This window comes from Mustelus asterias, chromosome 10, assembly GCF_964213995.1.
Source record: "Mustelus asterias chromosome 10, sMusAst1.hap1.1, whole genome shotgun sequence".
NCBI lineage: Eukaryota > Metazoa > Chordata > Chondrichthyes > Carcharhiniformes > Triakidae > Mustelus > Mustelus asterias.
This window is the reverse complement of record NC_135810.1, coordinates 86,606,283-86,628,164: the sequence shown is the minus strand read 5'-3', so window position 1 is coordinate 86,628,164 and position 21,882 is coordinate 86,606,283. Positions and strand designations below refer to the sequence as shown.

Genomic DNA, 21,882 nt, shown 5'->3' with positions numbered 1-21,882 from the left:
CATGCACCTTTACATTAACTCACATGAACTTACCACAGGTTCATAGTGGCCACTGGCATTTTTACACTTACAAAGCCTAAAGCTTCCGAAATGCCTATCTGGCCTGTACATATTTCATTAAAAATAAACTCTATATAATAAATAAATATATAAAATAAATATAATGTTGCCTTTGGAATTTCTATAAATAAATTTAACTTTTCTGTTTTTTTTTACTAAGAGGTCTTTGCTTAAAGCCCTATGGGGTAGTACCATTGATCTGTGGATGAATTGTCTTTTTTTCTTTTTTTTAAATCATTTTTAAAGTCCTCCATGCCATTATTAATGCAGCGTGGGCTTGAGCATGTCACCAGCCAGTATCCTGACGAATCAAAGTATGGCAGCTAGGCTGATACACAACGAAATAGAACTGATCAAAAAAATGTAAAGCGTGTCCCATCTTGGAGCATGCATCAGGCCAGCTTTCTCCTCGGCATTTCACTATATTCCTCCCTCTTACACATTTATTTTTTTTTCAACCAAGCGAGTGGGCACAGGCTCACCTCTGGGAGGACAAACCGTTAAGTGCAGAACAAAATCAGCGTGTCCCATCCAAGCCTCCATACACAATGCATGCGACAAAGTTTGGCAACAGTAGAGCTGATGTGATGACACAGCTAATCATTTAGAACCCACCACTTGAACCCATTATAGTGGTTGCTTTTCAGTGGTCCAAGCTTAAGGATTGTCTTCATCAACTTTGGTTTAATACATCCTTGTATAATTCAGGTACTTTGTCAGGGTCCACTGGTCTAGGTAAAAAATGTGTGAACTTTTGATGCCTTTTAGTCCTAGTCCCTTCCCTTGGGGTTCCATCTTTGTTTAATGCGACAAAGTATCGTCTTCCAGTGTCCGCATGCTTATATACATTCGATGAGTAGGTATTATACCAGTTTTCTTCAAACTGCTCCCGGAAAACACATTCTGCAGTCAATTTCTCCTGGAAAGAAAAATAGAATCAAAACATAATTTTTGAAGTTGAGGGTAAAAATTACTTCAACTAACAAAATATACAATCTGCACTCATTAACTGGGAAGATTAATATGTCGGGTTATCTCTTTTCAAGCATCTTCCCATAAAGATCACCTGTTGAAGCAGATTGCCCACTCATTGTAGAATCCAGCAGATTTTCATCTCATTGAAATAAATGTCATCAAAACTCGGTGGGTACTAAAGTGGGCGGGAAATCCATTCTGACGGTTACCTCACAAACAGTAAAGTTAAAAATAAACCCCAAAATCTATAAGCGTATAACAAATTCATCAGGTGTTCTTTTGCAAAAACAAATAAAAGTTTTACTTAAATTATGTTCTCCTAAATGGTACACTCAAGCAATTTCAGACAACAGTAACAAACTAAAGTGCTATGCTTTATTTTAGTTTATTTATAGTTTGTATAGTCCTGCCTCCTTCTATATAGAGTGGAATAATAGATACCATCATGAGCATGTTTGGCCCTCTGAGCAGAATTTGCAACAGGGTCAATCTGGAGTTGAATGATAACATGATCCTGTAAATTGCTAAAATTATAATGAAATCATTGTAAGCATTGTAGTAATGAAAATGAAAGACAGACATATGTAACATTTAAATAGCTGGTGATAGAATAATGATATCAATAACCTCTTATTTCTTGTTATGCTAAATAAATCATGATAATCATTTTATTTCAAGGGAAAATGGACACCTGAACAAATTAACCTGTACTTGAAGTTCAATTATTAAAAAGAAATATATCCTCCGACAGTGTCCATTACATTCACAGCTATTGCATTCACTGAACTACTTTTTTCAAATCTATTGTGCAATTTGTAACTTAAACACTTATACTGAAGTGGTAAAAATTGGTTATTGCCGCACCATTTTATGGAAATTGAAATGACTGCAGGCAAAGCCCTCCTCTCAAAGGACAACTCAAAAATGTCCAATGTTATATTGAGCTCAAATGACTTTTAAAACACCCTGCCCTCACTCACCTGTGTCCTGGGTCTCTCACTGATCCTGGTCTCTGGTGGGTGCATTGCTGGCAGCTACCATCGTTCCAGATGGCACTGTCTGCAATGGAAAACTGTCAAACACCCGATTGGTCAATAGCTCCTGGGGGGCACAAAATTTCTGCCCCCAGGCTGTTAATGAATCTAATTGGCTGGTTGCCACATGGTGGAGGGCAGCCCAGCTGGGCCCCAAACTCCTGACACCAGAAATAGGATCTTCAACTTCACTTTTGGGCTCAGTCTGCCTTTGTTTCTGACCTCTGCAGAACCAAAAAGTCTTGTCCCTGCTTTTAGATTATGGATTACCGAAAGCACGTTTAAGGCTGCTGTTATTAACAAATGCTCCATTACTTAATGCAATATTAAGAACCTAACCTCTCAGACCTGTCAGCACCTGAGGTAGGATTGCCAAACTTCCTGGATTGACCTGGAGTCTCCAGGAATTGGGGATTAATCTCCGGACACTGCTGTGGAGAAAAATCATCGACACATTAAAAATTAATGCTTTTTTGTCATTTTCTTTGAATATTTATTTTCACCAGATATATAAATATTGAAAATTGAGGGGTGGATGGGAAAGGCTGTTTGGTTGACAGCCAAGCATCATCCAATTGGGTAATGAGCCTTTTATTTTCCAGTTTGCGTCAGAAGACACAAAGATGGACGTGTTGGCTGACAAATGTCTGGAGCAAGTCATGAGATGAAACCTCCAGAATTACATTTAATCACAGTTGGCAACCCTAACCTGAGGGCCACATTTTCAGAGATCTCACATGCTGCCACTAAATCTAAAACTGTGGAACACTGCTTCATTTAGCAATTAACTCATAGTTCATCAGCATCCTGATTTGGGAGCTAACAAGAGAAGGAAATGGTGAACATTGAGGCACGAAGCTTATTGGTGTTCATTTCACAACTGTTAATCGAGAGCTTCTGACAATGTAAACATGGTTTTATTCATACATTTATTGATGGTAAGGAATTGTTAATCATGGGCATGTAACTGTCGATGAGCTCTGAACTGGGATTTTACAGTGTGTAGGAAATCCCAAGCAACAAGAAAGTATGAAAATGCATCAAGATGGTAAGGCACAATTCAAACTATTTAAAAACATGAATATGATTTTTTTGATTTGCTGTGAAGAAATTAATATGGATCAGATAAAATGATATTCTTGAATAAGGTTTCCAACTGTCTCATCTTCTCTTATCTATAAACTATGCATTTGTACTTTGTTTTAAGAGGTCAATAGCATCAACTATTTTTGCAAACTGATTATTCCATGTTTGGCTTGTGGTTTGTTAATCTTTGCCATGTTTCTGCAATTCTGACAATCCTTGCCAGGTCTTACTGGGCGTAACAGTGTAGATGTGGATAGGATGTTTCCCTTGGCTGGTGAGTCTAGAACCAGGGGGCATAGTCTCAGATTAAGATAGAGATGAGGAGGACTGTCTTTACTGAGGGTGGTGAATCTTTGGTCTTCTCTGCACAGGGGTTTGTGGAAGATCAATCATTGAGCATGTTCAAAATAGAAATCAAAAGATTTGTAGATGTCAATGGCATTACAGATATGGGGATAGTAGGAAGAAACGGCATGGAAGTGGACAATCAGCCATGATCTGGTTGAATGGTGGAGCAGGCATGATGGACCGAATGGCCTATTCCTGTTCCTATTTCCCAAGTCTCATTTCCCAAGAGAAAACAACAGCAGGGAGTGATGGAAGCTAATGTTCAGGGTTAGAATGATATGCTTACACGAAGATCCAGATGGTGTCTGGTGCCTGTGAGACTCAGCAGCTAGAATTCATCATTGTTTTAAGGAACGCAGGGAGAAAAATTGAGTAAAACATTTTATATGGCATGTATTTTACAGAAAAATATTCATTATCGGGCCTCACATTAGGGTAGTCCTTTCATTCCATTTTTGTATACTTAGGCCAGAATTCATCGATGTCATTCCACCCCACCACCGCTGCCAGCGAGAACAGAGAATTTGGCGCTCAACCAAATCTCATTCACAGCAGTGGGATCGGAGAATCCCAACCACGGACGAGGTCGGAGAATCCCAGCCTTACTGGTAGAACTAACGTTTGCAGATTCATGACTTATAGGGTTAATACCGCAAAGCAAAATAAGCAGCCTATATTTTATTGACCCTCAATCACCATGAAGTTTGTAAACCACAAAACCTGATCTTATTGAGGAAGAAGTTAGACTGAAGAAAGCTGGGATTTTCAAATTTGAAATGAGAAATGAGAAATCCAGAACATTACATTAAATTAAACCATGAGAGTAGGTTTGAATTAGAATAAGACACATTAATGTCAAGGAGCTATTCTGTACAGAGTGCCTGATACATGGAATAAACCTCCAGATTGAATAATGGAGATGGAAACTCATGAATCATTTGGATGCAACATGGACTCAATCTAGGTGTATAGTTTGTCAGGTGCCAAATGGAACTTCATTTATTGGTTCTATGCTATAATTTTATGGATGGGAAAGATGAGATAAGTCAAATGAGCTATGTCTATGTAAGCATGTATCTTATCAAAATATTTTAAAAGTGGTGTGTGAAATGCTTCCACATAGCACTGTAATACATTACTCCAAATATATTAATCCAAGTCACTGCTCAAAACTATACCCTGCTTCTTCTTAACTGAAGAGAAACATCCAGTTATCTCAGTCAGGTTATAAAATGCGTAGCGTTTGCTCAATTTATTCATTCATTCTTTGCTATCTCAGCTTATCCCTAGAGAGGATTGGTCCTGATTAACTGATTTTTTTAAAAACTTCAATTGTAAAACAGAGGTCAAGTGCTGTGTGCTTGCTTGTAGCTCTACAGGAAACATGAGACTAATTTAAATCAAGTTTCTGTACTCTCTGCAGGGAACGGAATACATGACAAGAGGCATGGAAGTAATTCTCACTGGAAGCATATATCTCAGTTTTAATGGAAACATAATCTGCTGGATTCCTGCATTGGGAGAAAACATTTCGAGTAAACATGAAATATGTTATTCTTGTAATGCTTATTTATAGAAGCAAAACACACAAAAATAAAAATGGTACCAGGAAATGCACGTTTTAATTGCCTTATTATATTTGAAAAACCATCACTAAAGTGAGAAACTACAGGATATCAGTTAGTAAAAGGTCACCTCATTAGTTTCTGCAATGCTTTCCTGCAGAGAAGTTAATTCACAACCTGATACCTGGATGAAGTAGCAAGATTGATTTTAACATATTAACCTCCAATTATATCAATCGGTTCACAATATTCTTTTTTTAAAGACATTTTGTGACACTGTAAGGGTGCTGGCCATTGTGGGGTACCTCACCCAAATAGCTACTCTTCATGTGTGACTTCAGATTTAAAAGTGCGCCTCATTGCGTTTTTCAACCCATAAGGTATTACAGTCAAGCAGGAATGTAGTTCTCCCCGAATATTCACTCACACACGTACGTTCTATTGGGAGTTGACCTAACAACAATCAGGAACTCGGGCTGATTTTATTCTCTATTCCAATAGCAATTTCAAAATGGAATCATAGCTGAGATCAGGTAACAGGAGCGAGGGTCCAAACTTGAGTTCATCCTAGTCCAAACGGTTCAATACTACTCAATACAATATTAGTCAGCATGAAGGTACACTTTTACAGAATTTATTTATCTCAGTATCTTAATTTTCTTTGTCCTATAATAGCCTGATGTTTTAAAAAACCATAGTTGTCAAGTTAGTTGTGTGCTTGTGCATTTATGTATTTTATGTGTAGCGATGTGTGTTATTTCCAAAATGCAATCCATGGCAAGTTACAGTTTGAATGTCGTTATATTAAAAGTAAATGTTTAAAAAGGTAATTTACACTTATTTATTTATGTGCTACTGCAAATGTCTTGCCATAAAAGGTACTGATGTGCATTCAATCAGTAAAATGTCACAATTGGTGTCACTCTGCACTAATAGCACCAGCTGGAGGGAAATCTATTTGGCTTTCTATTGTTGTTAATGTTGTTCTGTTATGAAAAATCCTAGATAGCAAACAACAGCAGGAACCAGTTTTATCTCATTTGTAATTCATGCTTTTGATGTAATGTGTTTAAGAATCCAGAAGGTGGCATTTATTTAGTGAGGTTTCAAGATGTGATATGCTTGATCGAATCATGCATTACAGTAATGCACACAGATTAGATGCAGAATTACACAGCAGAAGGCTCTAAATAGCAACGCCCCTGAGGCAACCAAACCACTGTCTTCAACCAATTGTTCCCATGAAATAAACTCCATTTAAAAGCATGTGTACTGATCCAGAGAGAAAATAACCTAGGTCCTGAAAGTGCACATGAACAAAAGCCATTATGCCAATTCCAACAAAAGAGGTTAGGAAATGAAATGCGAATATACAAATCCACTGTACTTTCCCAGGTTCCCTCAACCATTGGATAACTGTGACAACAGAAAATATTTGGAAAACTGATTGTATTTTATCTAATGAAAAGTATAACAGAGATTCATAATAAAAGATGCTGCCGTGGCTGAATATAATTGAAACTAGACTTATGTTTCTTAATCAAAAGACTCAACATTAGAAGATGCCCTTATCAGTCATGGAGTGTCTGCAGGTATTAAAACAAACTTGGATTACCCGCTCAATAGATTTAATTGACTTTTCTTCTCAATCTGTTATTCCATTTGTCTGTCATCATTCATCATCCTGTTCACCACGATGTACCTCCTGTATGCCTCCCTTTCCAATACTCCCACATGTTCAAAGCTGCTGCTGTGATTTAACGCTATTTATGATCTTGTACTGCTCACTGCAAACAAAAATAGAAACTAGCTTCCTATAACTAGCTATAGGCTACACTAAGAAAGAGTGTAGTCTATAGCTGAGTGGAGCAATTGAGTAACTTCAATCTCCACAGGCAAAAACAGAATACAAATGAAGAACTATTGCAATACAAAATGTATTCAACAATCTGGCACTTAACTACATGCACAGATATTGCAAGCACTTGATGTAAGACCTTTCTCAATTGCAAGAGTTAAATACACTTTCCTTACACCTTACTTCCCTGTAGTTATTAGCACTCTATTCAATTAGAACATTCAAGTTAAAACAAAAGCATGTGTACTTCATCAGGGAACAATTATATTTTCTGCCAGGAATTGGGAAATCAATGCTTAAAATACAAGGAATTCAATGTGTTCAAGTGTTCTTTCATACTTCTGATCATCCATTTAAATAAATAGCCTCCACAAAGTTGATCATGCACAAAGTGAATCAAAAGGCTTTTTCTGTAACTATCTATCAATTTCTTTCATTCTCCTTAAATATTTGTGGTTCGTCTCTGTCTTTGGCTTTAGTTCTATTGAATCATTATTATATCCATCTCTGTACTAGAGTCTATAATCTTTTCTCACTCTGAATATATCTCCTCTTGTCTCTCTTGTCTGTTATGTCTTCGAACTTCTTTTACTCCAGTTCTCTCACACTCTAACTAATCTAGAATCACAGAATCACAGAAATTTACAGTATGAAAGGAGTGTCCACGCCACTGACAAGTAGCCATTCAATCTAATCTTCCCTTCCAGCGCTTGGTCCCTTGCTTTTTGGTTATGGCACTTCAAGTTCCCATCCATTGACACTGTCTACACTTCCCGCTGCCTCGGAAAAGCACTCAGCATAATCAAGGACCCCACGCAGCCCGAACATACTCTCTTCCACTTTCTCCCGTTGGGAAAAAGATACAAAAGTCTGAGGTCACGTACCAACTGACTCAAGAACAGCTTCTTCCCTGCTGCCATCAGACTTTTGATTGGACCTACCTCGTACTAAGCTGATCGTTCTCTACACCCTAGCTATGATTGTAACACTACATTCTGCACCCTCTCCTTTCCTTCTCAATGAACAGTATGCCTTGTTTGTAAGGCGTGCAAGAAACAATACTTTTCACGGTATACTAATACTTGTGACAATAATAAATCAAATCAAATCAAAAATACTTTTCGAAATGTCATGAGGGTTTTTGTCTCTGTTACCCTTTTATGCATGCAGTGAGTACCAGATTCCCACCACTCTGTGAGTGAAAATTTCCCACTTGAATCCCCAATAAACCTCCTACCTCTCATCCGAAATCCATGCCTCCTGGTTATGAACCCCTCAACCTAAGGGGTCTTTCTTTCCTGCCTTTTTAGACCACTCAATTTCATACATTTCAATTAGGTCTCACCTCAGTCTCCTCTGTTCCAAAGAAAACAACCCTAGCCTATCGAATCTTTTCTCATAACTAGAATCTCCCAACATCCTTGTGAATCTCCTCTGTATCCTCTCTAGTACACTCACATCTTTCCTATAGTGTGGTGATCAGAATGCCAGCTATGGCCTGACTAGTGTTTTATGCAGTTACAGCTCTTGCATTCGGTGCTTCAGCTAATAAAGATAAGTATCCTATAAGCCTTCTTGATCAAATTATCTACCTGTCCAGCACCTTCAAGAATCTGTGAACATGCACTTCAAGGTCCCTCTTTAACATGTATTGCAAGGAGAATAGTCTAGAAAAGTAGGGAAGTTTTACTGCAGCTGTACAATGCCTTGGTGAGTTCACGGGGCGAAGTTTCCTGTTCCGCCTGCCATGGGAATCATAGTGGGCGAGGAGCAGACCATGGAAAGGTCCATTGACCTAGGGCGGGATTTTCCGATTTCGGGGCAAGTACGGCCAGAAAAACCCGCCTCGCATCTGGAATACTGCGCAGTTTGGGTATTCTTATTTGAACAAGAATATATAATTGTGTTAGAAGCAGTTCAGAGAAGGCTCACTCAACTCATTTCTGGGATGAAGGGCTTATCTCATGAAGAAACGTTGAGCAGGTTGGAGATCCTGAGGGGATTTAATAGCGTAGGTGCCAGGAGGAAGATCTACTTGTGCGGCAGACTAGAACTAGGGGACACAGTTTAAGAATAAGAGGAGACATCTTTTCCTCTGAGGGCCATTAATATGTGCAATTCTTTTCCCCAGAGAGCAGTGGAGGCTGGCTCAAGGCAGAGTTAGACAGTATTTTGATAGACAAGAGAATCAAGCGTTATGGGGGGGCAGCAAGGAAAGTGGAGTTGAGATCAGCACAAGACCAGCAATGATTTTATTGATTGGCGAGGCAGACTTGAAGAGCTAAATGGCCTAATCATACTTCTAAATCCTATGTTCTAAGTTACCTTTATACATCTCAGTACCCTACCATACCTTGTGTATTCCCTTGCCTAGTTAACCTTCCCAAAATGCATTACCTCACACTTTTCTAGACTTAATTGCATTGTCACTGTTCCGTATACCTGAATAGTCCATTGATGTATTTTTGCAATCTTCAGATTTCTTCTTCATTATCAACCACACAGCCCAATTTTGTATCATCTGCAAACTTCTTAATTATTTCCCTCACAGTCAAATCCAAAGCATTGATATATACCACAAAATCAAAAGACCTAGTTCTGAGCCCTGTGGAATCCCACAGTAAACAGCCTTCCAATCATTCAAGGGCTTTTAGTTTCATGACGAATGCTTATTAAAACTTACTAAAATTCATATAGACTATATTAAATGCACTGCCCTCATCAACCCTCCTCATTACCTCCTCAAAAAAATAATGGTTAATTAGTCTGACCTTCCCTTCACAAATGTGTGCTGGCTATCCCTGATTAATCCGTGACTTTCTAAATAAGGGTATATCTTAACCCTCAGAATTTTTTCCAGTAATGTTCCCACTGCCGAGATTAGTCTGACTGGCCTGTAATTACTCGGTTTATCCCTTCTTAAACAATGGCACAACATAATCTATCATTCAGCCTTCAAGCACTAAACCTGTAGCCAGAGACGATTAGAAAATCCAATGTATCCTATTACTTTCCTTAACAGCCCAGGATATTTATAATTTTGGCCTAGGCATTTACCCATTTTCAAAGGTATTAAACCCATTACTACCTCCCTCCTCTTTGACTGTGTTAACTTCAATTAATATTCCACACTCCTCCACGCTGAATGCAATGTCTGTGTGGTCCTTCTATACCTGTTACTTTTTTCAAATACCTGGGTACACACAATTTGCAAGTTCCATGTAACGGTAGATAATCAGAACCCACAGGAAAGAGCGAGGTCAAGAATCTACTACAGCCCATGTGGGTGGCAGAAAAAATAGAGTTGGGCTAAGGGTTCAGGCTAAGACAGGATAAGTGGTGCAGCCAAAAAAAAGCAATTGTAGCCTTAGGGTTGTCATACAGGAGACAGTTGGTAGGTGGTACCTGCAATGGAACCGGTATGACTACTCATCTGGTCTGGCCTGGAAGACATGGGATTTTTTGAGAACTAGACCCTGGGAGCATTTCAGAAGGAAGAGATACATGGAGCTGAGACCAGTTAGAGAAGGAGGAGGAGGATAGGATGTGGGAGTATTGGACATTTGGCAGTGAGTCTGGGAAGACTCAAGATTCAAAAATCTTGAAATAGCCAAGTTGTTCTGAAAGCACTTGGGGAGGTCGAGAGGACTTGAAAGAGGTTTGAGCCTGGGAGTGCTGTACTCAGATGGGATATGTGGGCAGGAAAGGAATTGTTATCTGGGAGAAAGCCAAGAACACTTTAGGAATTCCAGGTCACATAACGTTGTCATGCCTGCAAGTGTAGACAAACACTATCTAGTTTAACGTGTTTGAATTGTTCTTACCATAATTAAAATATTAGACAAAAATCTGTATATATATCTATCTCTCTCTCTCCCTCCCTTTCAGATATATGGGTGAATGAAGAGAATGAGCAGGTGGGATGGCTGTATAAAGGGAAAAAAATTGAGTTACAGGCACAATATTGCATGTACCCACTGACACTGAAAAAGCTAATGCCACAAACCAGAAATCATCTGCACATACATAACAACCAACCTAGGATCCCAAAACAGTAAAAAGATTATTAAAGCACCTTTTTCCCAAAGAAACAAGGAGAAGTTTGTAAGATATTCTGAAGTACACCAAAATAGGCAAACAAAAACTGATTGCAAATGAATGTAGAGCCAAAAAAGTAACCAAGGTGGAGAAGGACAGCATCCTGCGCATGTGTTAGCCTCACAAAAGTCACTGTGGGTGTAGCTACACTACATGGACTGCAACGCTCCAAGAAAGCTGCTCACCACCAACCTCTCAAGGCCAATTAGGGGTGGGTAATAAAACTGCTGGTCTAATCAGCAAAGCCCACATCCAATGAAATACCTTGGGGGAGCATTTTGGGCTTAGTGACCATAATTCTATAAGATTTCGGATATCATAGAATCATACAGTGCAGAAGGAGGCCATTCAGCCCATCAAGCCCACTGACCACAATCCCACCCAGGCCCTGTCCCTATAACCCCATTCATTTACTCTAATTAGACCCCTGACACTAAGGAGCAATTCAACATGGCCAAAGCACCTAACCCGCACATCTTTGGACTGTGGGAGGAAACCGGAGCAGCCGGAGGAAACTCACGCAGACACAGGGAGAATGTGCAAATTTCACATAGACAATGACCCAAGCCAGAAATCGAACCCAGGTCCCTGCGCTGTGAGGCACTGTGCTGCCAACAAGGGTAGTCATGGATAAGGACAAGAATGGCCCTCGGGTAAGGGTGCTTAATTGGGTGAGGGCCAATTACATCCAAATTAGACAGGAACTGGGGAATGTGGATTTGGAGTGGCTATTTGAGGGTAAATCCACTTCTGACATGTGGGAGGCTTTTAAAGGCCAGTTGATTGAGGTGCAGGACAGGCATGTCCCCGCAAAAATGAAGAGTAGAAATGGAAGGATTCGGGAACCATGGATGACAAGGGAAATTGTAAGCTTAGTCAAAAGGAAAAAGGAAGCATATGATAGGTCTAGGCATCTAAAAGCTGACAAAGCCCATGAGGAGTAGAGTGAAAGTAGGAAGGAAATTAAACGTTGAATTAAGAGGGCTAAAAGGGGCCATGAAATGTCTTTAGCAAACAGGGTCAAGGAGAATCCCAAGGCTTTTTATGCATATATTAGGAGGAAGAGGGTAGCAAGGGAAAGAGTAGGCTCACTCAAGAACAATGGAGGGAAGTTTGCATGGAACCACAGGAAGTGGATGAAATCCTTAATGAGTACCTTGTATTGGTATTCACCAAGGTGAAGGACATGACGGATGTTGAGGTCAGGGATATGTGTGTGTGAATGCTCTTGAGAACATCAATCTATCAAAGGAGGAGGTGTTGAGTATCCTAAATTGCATTAAAATAGACAAGTCCCCAGGGCCGGATGGGATCTATCCCAGGATACTGCAGGGGGGCAAGAGGAGAAATAGCTGGGGCCTTAACAGTTATCTTCACATCCTCTTTGACCACAGGCGAGGTTCCAGAGGACTGGAGAATGGCCAATGTTGTTCCCTTGTTTAAGGAAGTAGGAATAATCCAGCAAATTATAGGCTGCTGGGTCTGATATCAGTGATGGGGAAGCTTTTGGAGAAGATACTGAGAGATAGGCTATATGCACATTTGGAGGAAAATGGACTAGTTAGTGATAGGCAGCATGGGTTTGAATGGGAAGGTCATGTCTCACCAACTTGATTGAGTTTCTTGAAGGGGTGACGAAGGAAATTGATGAGGGAAGGGCTGTGGATGTAGTTTATAAGGCGTTTGACAAGGTCACACATGGCAGACTGGTACAAAAACTAAGATCACATGTGATTCGGGGTGGGCTGGCTAGATGGATGCAGAACTGGCTTGGTTATGGAAGACAGAGAGTAGCGGTGGAAGAGTGTTTTTCAGAAAGGAGATCTGTAACTAGTGGTGTTCCACAGGGATCAGTGCTGGGACCTCTGTTGTTTGTAGCATATATAAATGATCTGGAGGAAAATGTGGGTGGTCTGATTAGTGAGTTGCGGATAACATGAAGATTGACGGAGTTGCTGATAGTGCCGAGGGTTGTCAGAGGATTCAAAAGGATACAGATAGATTGGAGGTTTGGGCACAGAAATGGCAGATGGAGTTTAATCTGGATAAATGCGAGGTGATGCATTTTGGAGGATCAAATGTAGGTGTGAATTATACTGTAAATGGCAGAACCCTTAGGAACGTTAACATACAGAGGGATCTGGGCGTGCAGGTCCATAGTTCCCTAAAAGTGGCAACACAGGTGGCCAAGGTGATTAAGAAGGCATATGGCATGCTTTCCTTCATCAGCCGGGGCACTGAGTACAGGAGTTGGGAAATCATGTTGCAGCTATATAAAGCTGAACTTGAAATATTGCGTGCAGTTCTGGTCACTACATTATCAGAAGAACGTGGAAGCTTTGGAGAGAGTGCAAAGAAGGTTCACCAGGATGTTGCCTGGTCTCAAGAGTGTTGGCTATGAGAAGAGGTTGAATAAACAAGGATTGTTTTCACTGGAAAGACGGAGGCTGATAGAGGTCTACAAAATTATGAGAGGCAGAGACAGGGTGGATAGTCAGAGGCTTTTTCCAAGGGTGGAAGTGTCAATTACAAGGGGGCATAGGTTCAAGGTGAGAGGGGGAAAGTTTGTCACGCAGAGAGTGCTGGGTACCTGGAATGCACTGCCAGAGGAGGTGGTGGAAGCAGGCACATTAGCAACATTTAAGAGGCATCTGGATGGGTGCATGAATAGGAAGGAAATAGAGGGATACGGACTGAGTGAGGGCAGAAGATTTTTTTTAAATTAGGATATCATGATCAGCACAGGCTTGGAGAGTTGAAGGGCCTGTTCCTGTGCTGTACTGGGGTAGAAGATCAGCCATGATCTAGTTGGATGGCAGAGCAGGCTCAAGGGGCCAAATGGCCTATTCCTTCTCCTATTTCCTATGTTCTTCCACGGATCTTTATTTATTGTTCAAATTTGTGAGGTGTGCAGTGAAGTGCATAGAGGAAAGATTTGTAATTATGATGCAGTCGTCATTAAGCTCTAAAAAGAGAAGAGCCATAATAGGCAGTCAGTGTGGTTTTAGAAGCAATATGTCATGCCTCATAAATCCACTGGAATTCTTTGAGCAGGTAACTAAATTAATAGACAAGGGCTATTCCAAAGGTGTTTTCCTACTCTTCCCATCAACGGGATCTTCCGGTCCCACTGAAGTTGACCTCCCTGCACGGGTTTTCCAGCAGCGGGGCACACGATCCATGCAAAAGCCCTAGACTTTGGCAGGACCGGAAGATCCCACTAGCGGCCAATGATTCGTCGTATCTGTTGTTGGAAAACCCGCCGAGGGGGGAGGAGGCAGGGCAAAAATTCCCAGCCATAATTATTTGGATTTTCAGAAGATAAAACTTCATCTCTTAGGTTTGTAAAGATGATAAAAGGTGCATTGAATGAATGGAAAGTTAGTTAGCTGGATTGAAAATTAGCTTGACATAAAAAGCAAAAGGTAATGATAAATGAACCAGACTCTATTTGGCAACCAGTGACAATTAATGTTAGGAATTATTTTACAAGATTCAAAAGGAATTTGGACAAACAGGAATGAGGACTTACTCAGTTAATGGTAAGGTGTTGGGGAGAGTTACAGAACAAAGAGATCTAGGGGTACATGTTCATAGCTCCTTGAAAGTGGAGTCACAGGTGGACAGAGTGGTGAAGAAGGCATTCGGCATGCTTGGTTTCATTGGTCAGAACATTGAATAAGGAGTTGGGACGTCTTGTTGAAGTTGTACAAGACATTGGTAAGGCCACACTTGGAATACTGTGTGCAATTCTGGTCACCCTATTATAGAAAGGATATTATTAAACTAGAAAGAGTGCAGAAAAGATTTACTAGGATGCTACCGGGACTTGATGGATTGAGTTATCAGGAGAGGCTGGATAGACTGGGACTTTTTTCCCTGGAGCGTAGGAGACTGAGGGGTGATTTTTAAAATAATGTGGGGCATAGATCAGCTAGATAGTCAATATCTTTTCCCAAAGGTAGGGGAGTCTAAAACTAGAGGGCATAGGTTTAAGGTGAGAGGGGAGAGATACAAAAGTGTCCAGAGGGGCAATTTTTTCACATAGAGGGTGGTGAGTGTCTGGAACAAACTGCCAGAGGTAGTAGTAGAGGCAGGTGCAATTTTGTCTTTTAAAAAGCATTTAGACAGTTACATGGGTATGATGGCTATAGAGGGATATGGGCCAAATGCGGGCAATTGGGATTAGCTTAGGGGTTTTAAAAAAAAGGGCAGCATGGACAAGTTGGGCCGAAGGGGCTGTTTCCATGCTGTAAACCTCTATGACTCTAAAATAGGTTACTGAGGTTGAGGATTGACAGAATTGGTATGAACAGATTAACAGTGAAATTAGAAACATGACAGTTACACATACCACACAAATAATAATGGGCAGAATTGACCATTCACTAGAAGTATTAAACAGGTCCTGGAATGCACCTTGTTTAATGTGGCAAACTCATGTTTATTTAACAGTGTCTGATTTCTTGATAAGGTTGAATTTGGAACATTGTATACAATCAGTGAAGGCAGAATAATGCATGATTGCCTTTGGGGTCACAAAGTAACTTCATTTTCTCATCACCTTGAAACTTTCACCTGTGGTTTTTTTTTACTTGTCTCCATCTGTGGATTAAATAGATTAGGAAGATCCCATGAAAGGTCAAATTATTCGCTGAGAAGGGGTAAACTCAGCTGGTTAAATGATATTTTCTTATTGCATTTCTAAACTAGCAAGTCACACTTTTATGAAAGTTCGTGCAGACTGTAAGAAATGCTGAGCTATTTGGAAGCTGTGAAAACACGATGTAACGACAGAAGCAAGTGTAACATAATTGTGTGTTGACAACAAAGGGAAGCAAAGAATGGCAATGAGAAAGTAATGTACTTTTGATTTAAAGTCACAGTCTGTAGGTCAACATAATGAGAACACTGTTGGCCCACAAAGATTGGCATATATTATAAACTACTGTACAATCTGGATCATTTGGAAATACAGTCTAGATAGGCTCCCAGTAAGGATACACTGTTGTTAATGTGACAGTGTAGCCTTGAAACTGTTTGCATTACTGTGGCTTTGCTAAAAAAAAAAGTCTTATCTTTAGTTCACTTTGCATTTCCACGTTGACCAGTTGTAATTAAACACATATAAATTTATTTGTAATAATCAGCTCACCAAAATATAGGCAGAATGAAATAAATTCAGTACTATTTGTGTAAAGCGGCCCTAACCCGTTGCCACAGTGAAATGCATATAAAGACACTGAAAACACAAATTCCGACTTACCGACCCATACAGCTCCCCCTTCTCATTCATTCCGAGGTAGAGTCCACTGTCTACACCACGAATGCTGACCAGGCCCACTGCTATACTAATGAACTCCAGTATACCTGATGATGATGATAACAATAAAACAAACCTTATTATATGTATATATGTAACTATATATATATAACATGTACATATGTGAAAATTAAATTCCCCTGTAAAAATACAGAATTATAAGAATGGCTCAGAATGATTAGCAAATTTCTTCATATAATTTTTTTTCCCAGAAACCCATTGGGATGCCATATAGGGCAACAATATGTAGAGGATCAATATATTGTTTGAAATCCCCAAAACATCATCAGATCCTTCATGATTTCTGCATGGAATATTTTGCGATATAGTTCATAAAAGATATGCCTCAACAATGTTTTAAAAGGGCAAGTACTGCACTGGAAGTGCAGACAAAGTGCTAATTGAGGTATGCCCGTCCTAAAAACCGAAGATGCAATTTACTTTATCAACTATTTGTACTTAGTTCGGACAGGATTCTAACAGGAGTAAGATTCTTTAAAAGATAAAGCACAGGGGAAGAAAAGTTGCCTATATAAAAGGAAAGAGCCTCCAAGAAATGTCTATTAACTGAATATATTTAAAATCCTTTTGCATTAAGAAGAAGCTTAATGCAATCACATGATGTATGAAGGAAATAGGATAAACATTGCATATATGAATTTTCAGCAGTTATTTGATGTGGTGCCTTGTAAGAGGATTGTTACAAACACTGAAGAACATGACATGGTGTTAAAGGAAATGTAACTGTGTAGATGAAGGTAGGGGTAAATTGGTGTTCATCAGCTTGGCAGCGAATAATGTCTAAACCAGAACTTCTTTGTGGTTTTTATTTATATTTTGTAAGTGTATTAGAGGGGAAAGAAAGAAAAAGTGTCATCAGCATCAAGAAGTTTAATTGAGTGGAGAACAAAGACCTAGGAGTGTTGATATGTACGGCTTTAAATATGATAGTGGAGCTAGAAAAGAACATTTAAAAGGAAAATTAGAATCTGTGTAAGGACCTATATAGGGCATCGCACACAAAAGCAAGGATATTAGGTTTGTATAAGATATCAGGAGGAATTTTCATCTGGGTGCAGAGGCACTTTTAGTGCACAGTTTATTTTTTGAGGGGAAAATCTGATTTTCATCTGAATCCCTGATCCCGCATCATTTCTTTTGCAGGTTGGGAATGTCTAGTGTGCAAAACACACCTGCCCCTACTGAGGTGGATTTCCCCATTTTAAACAGGGGGGCGAAAATCAGATTTCATCTTGCACAACCTTTTCATCTGATGGTGTGGGATTGTGGAAGTCCATTGAAAGCACACCCTGATGGAGAGTTTGTGAAGATAACAGAAAACATGCCGAGGAGTCAGGAACATTCTGAAAAATAAGCGTAAAGTGTTTCCAGAACTTCAAATGTCATATGAGGTGCTGTATTGTAATGCACATGTGTTTCTAATACAGCGATTCATCATAGGGATCTATCCTTTAAAAGTAAGCTGACCATTACATTGACCAGTCTTATACATTTGTTCATATACAATGGAGGAAAAATCATAATGCATTGAAAAATGTAACAAATTCCCTACTAAGCTGTGCTGTCATCCTTTCTACCATGCTTTAACTAGTTGTGGCTGAGAAAAAAAAACTCTGTTTGAACCTTTAAAAAAAATCTAACCACTTGTTCCCTTAATTGATTGGCAGCACCCTGATTTGAAATTGTTCTTAGCCTCCCAGAGAGTAGTTTGGACAGCTGTGGCCATTATCAATGCTTGATTAAGTTTCAAATGCTAATGGGTTTCAAAATAGTAGGTGTTCCATTCATCTGAGAATGAATGACAGTTTCAAAAAGTTATAATAATGTTACAAAAGTTAAAATAATTATTTGATGTGATTTCTAGCTGTTGAGACAAACTAAAAGGATTACAAGTATTACAAGATTTTTTCACACGACAGACTGTATTTTTTTAGAATCAATAATATGGAGGCTTTATTGGTTGGTGAGATTTTTATTTTTTTCTCAAGGAATGTGAAATATTTCCACTGATTTTGTATGGAAGCTGAGGTCTTTACATGGTAAGTACTGGGTGAATGGCTCATGGAGGATATATGGAGGGCATAAAAGTGGCATGGGTAATCTAAGGGGTAACATGGAGTGTGGGCAGGGGGAGTGAGGGACAAGGTCTAGGGGGCATTTGGACACTGTTGAGAGTTGGAAGAATCAAGGCAAGCCTTCCAGCTGGCAAGCTTCTGCACCCACACCCCTCATGTACTCCAGCACGGTTCTCAAACTGCATTGTAGCCTGATCCCAGATTGAAAAGACAACATTAGCATGTGAAGTCACACGTGGGGTGGGTGTGCAGTTTAGATCTGCGCAGGTCAGGTTTTCCCAAGCCCAGAGAAAGATTTGACCCATTATCAGGCCACAGTTCAAGTACTACAAGCAATTCCAAGCATTGCAAATAGGATCTTCTCTGCATTATTGACCAAGGCCTCAGGATTAGTCCAGTTACATAATCATTATGCTACCATACCTGGGCAGAGATTGTGAAATTGTGTGATGTGTTCTGGGTTGGGAGGGAAATCAAGGTTGCAGAGATGAGTGCCATGGAGCAGATCAACTTGGTGGGGCATGATGTGTGAGGGGTGGGGGAATGATATGCAACATAAACAGGAGATCAGGATTGGCGTATGGAAGGTCAAGGGCAAATGATTGGGGGAGGAGGGCTGATGAAGACACGACTGAGGAGATGATACCGATTTTGAAGATGAAAAGATCCATGAGTCACAAATATTTGAATTTGAATGTGAGAATGCATGGGTTACAGGGAAGTGTCAAAGTACTTGATTTGTCTATGAAAGAAGACGTCTAAGATTTTCCTTAGTGCAAGGACAATCTTGAAGTATAAGGATAATTGAGAGTCGGAGAGGGAAAAGTTGTATTATTCCAGTCAGATTTAGAAATAAATAACCAGGCCAGATTTGCTAAAGTTGGCAACACAGTAATTAGGTTTAAGGGTGTGAAATTGTCAACCAAAATAAAGCAGGGTGAATGGAGATGGACCACAATGAAGGACTACAAGGGATTAAGTAATCAAAAGCAGACAGGCAGGTGAATGACTGTGCTGGTCAAGATTGGCAGTCGTGTTGAGGTGGGGAAATGACTAATGGGAAGAAATTTGGATGATTAAACAGAGAGCTGGATATGAGAGTAATTTTCTTTCACAGAGAAATAATTGTGGAGGATTTGGACATGGTCAGGAAGGCAGCAGTGTTGAGAGAAATATGGAATTGATTACATGTGGTCTTGTCAGTGGTGAGGAGTGTAGAGAATTGGAAGATAGGCTGCCTAAATACACTCCCTTAAAATACTTTGGGCTGTTTCACTATGTTTAACTTTCTAAATAAATACAAGTTGTTGTTTGAGAGGTCTTTAGCTGTGGGAAGGGGCGGGACTTTCCAGCCACACTCGACCCAAGACTGGAAAATCCCGCCCAAGGACAACAGACTTTTGTATGGTCCGCCCCCGACAGTACGATCCCCGTGGCAGGCGGAATGGGAAAATTCCACCCAAGGAGTTGCCCAATGCAAAAACTAAGTGAGAGAAAGACTTTCCCCAGTGAAAAATCAATTGATAACTATCAAATCCCAGTGGAAGAGCACACATCATTATATTCTGTGAGTGGAAGTGATAATAAAAGATAGTGTCATGAAGGAATTTTGGATTTAGTGGATTTTTTGGCAGGCACTGCTGCTACAGCAATTTATGTGTAGCATCTGTTCAATCAGCAAATTCCCTTTCCTTTAACTCAGCAATCTGATCACTGTTGCTGCTTATCTTGGACCAAATACATTATGACTATTCGAGTTGTAGAACACCTCAGTTCAGTGCGCGAGCATGATCCTCAACATCCAGTCACCTGTCATCGTAACTCTCCCTTAGTCTGCGTGGGTTTCCTCCGGGTGCCCCAGTTTCCTCCCACAATCCAAAGATGTGCGGGTTAGGTTGATTGGCCATGCTAAAAATTGCCCCTTAGTGTCCTGAGATGCGTAGGTTAGAGGGATTAGTGGGTAAATATGTAGGGATATGGGGGTTGGGCCTGGGTGGGATTGTGGTCGGTGCAGACTCGATGGGCCGAATGGCCTCTTTCTGTACTGTAGGGTTTCTATGATTCTATGATTCTAAACTCCCACTCTGATCTTTCTGCCTCTATCCCCTGACACTATCCCAATGAAACTCTGGGTAAGCTTGACGAACAGCACCTCTTACTTCGAGTACTTCTTTGCTTCACAGATTTGCAGACTCAGTGCTGGCCCAGACTTTCATCTTCCAGGTCAAGTGCACAGAGACGGCAGAATTCCTGGCTCCATGAACTCAACCTTTACAAATGGCTGCCGGAATGTTGGATTTTCAGTCGGGGGTGGGGGAGCACCCACGTTTTCCTCCGGCCCTCATCCCTCGCACACACCCTGTGCCCCATCCATGCCAACCGATGCCAGCTCATGCCCTGTACAAAACTCCCATGGCCCATCACATCCTCCATGCCAACCTATGCCCTTATACCCACCCCACATGGCCCTATATAGCCCCTATTCCAACTGAGTGCCAAACATGCCCCCAGCCCACTACCCTTTTCCCTTACACCTACTTCACTAAATCACCTCGTATCCACTATGAGCAGATGTTTGGTCCCATGCAGAGATAAGATAAAATAAAGTTCTAAAAAATAACTTTCTAAGTGTCTATTGCAGACTTCATTCATAAAAATCAATTTACCACATTTGCATGCCTTTAGCCTTATAACAAACATTTCATTCAAAAGCATAATTCCATATAACATCAAGCACTGGAATTCGTAGTCCGACATCAAAGATTCTGCAACCACTTGGAGCTGCCAATCAAACTGAAATGGTAGACACCATACTGTGATAATGTATGGTTGTGAAACAGTCATGCAGCACTAATCCAGTCATGGAGGCTCTGAGACCTTTGTCAATAGACAGAGTGAACTGACACGCAGTCACTTTTTTCCAAGATTTGAAGGACTGGACATTTAAATGCCTTGACAGCTTGACAGCTCCCGTTGACAGTTTTGACAGTTGATTTTGACAGGTCTGCTAACAATTTCAATGAGCTTGACAGTAATGCATTTATGTGTTTTTATGCACATTTATGTCCACTTTTAACACTTCCAAAGGGCACATGACCTACTCCAAAGGACACCTCACCTCCCACAAAGGTGTCCCAGTACCAGATCCAATGGGGTACCTTACCTCTCCAAAGGGGTACCTAGGCTATCCAAACAAATCCACCAAGTTCAGACCTGCTCTTACCTGGTCTGATCCACACACATTGGCCCAGATTTTTGCCACAATGGAGAGGCTTTCTGTTGTGGCGGAAATCCAGGAAATGGCTAAAATTTCTAAGTCTCACTCACAAACCTGGCAATTTCCACCTTCACAGGGTTAGGAGTGAAGTCGGGCCAAAGTTCATGCACAATTTGCGAAGGCAGGTGGCCATTTAAATCACCAACTGCCCCTACTGAAGTG

At 40.4% G+C, this 21,882-nt stretch overlaps 1 protein-coding gene across 2 annotated transcripts in view; it reads right to left on the bottom strand.

Annotated features, from left to right (window-relative positions):
- Positions 1-291: 291 nt before the first annotated feature.
- Positions 292-21,882, bottom strand: part of LOC144500065 (fibroblast growth factor 9) — an 82,038-nt gene continuing 60,447 nt past the window's right edge. The window contains exons 3-4 of one of the 2 annotated variants that reach the window (XM_078222836.1): positions 16,291-16,394; positions 292-979 (exon numbers count right to left, since the gene is read on the bottom strand). In XM_078222836.1, the coding sequence (XP_078078962.1) occupies positions 734-979; positions 16,291-16,394 (350 nt within the window). In that variant the 3' untranslated portion in view covers positions 292-733. The remainder of the gene's footprint in view (positions 980-16,290; positions 16,395-21,882) is intronic. The other variant, XM_078222837.1, reaches the window with a different exon arrangement.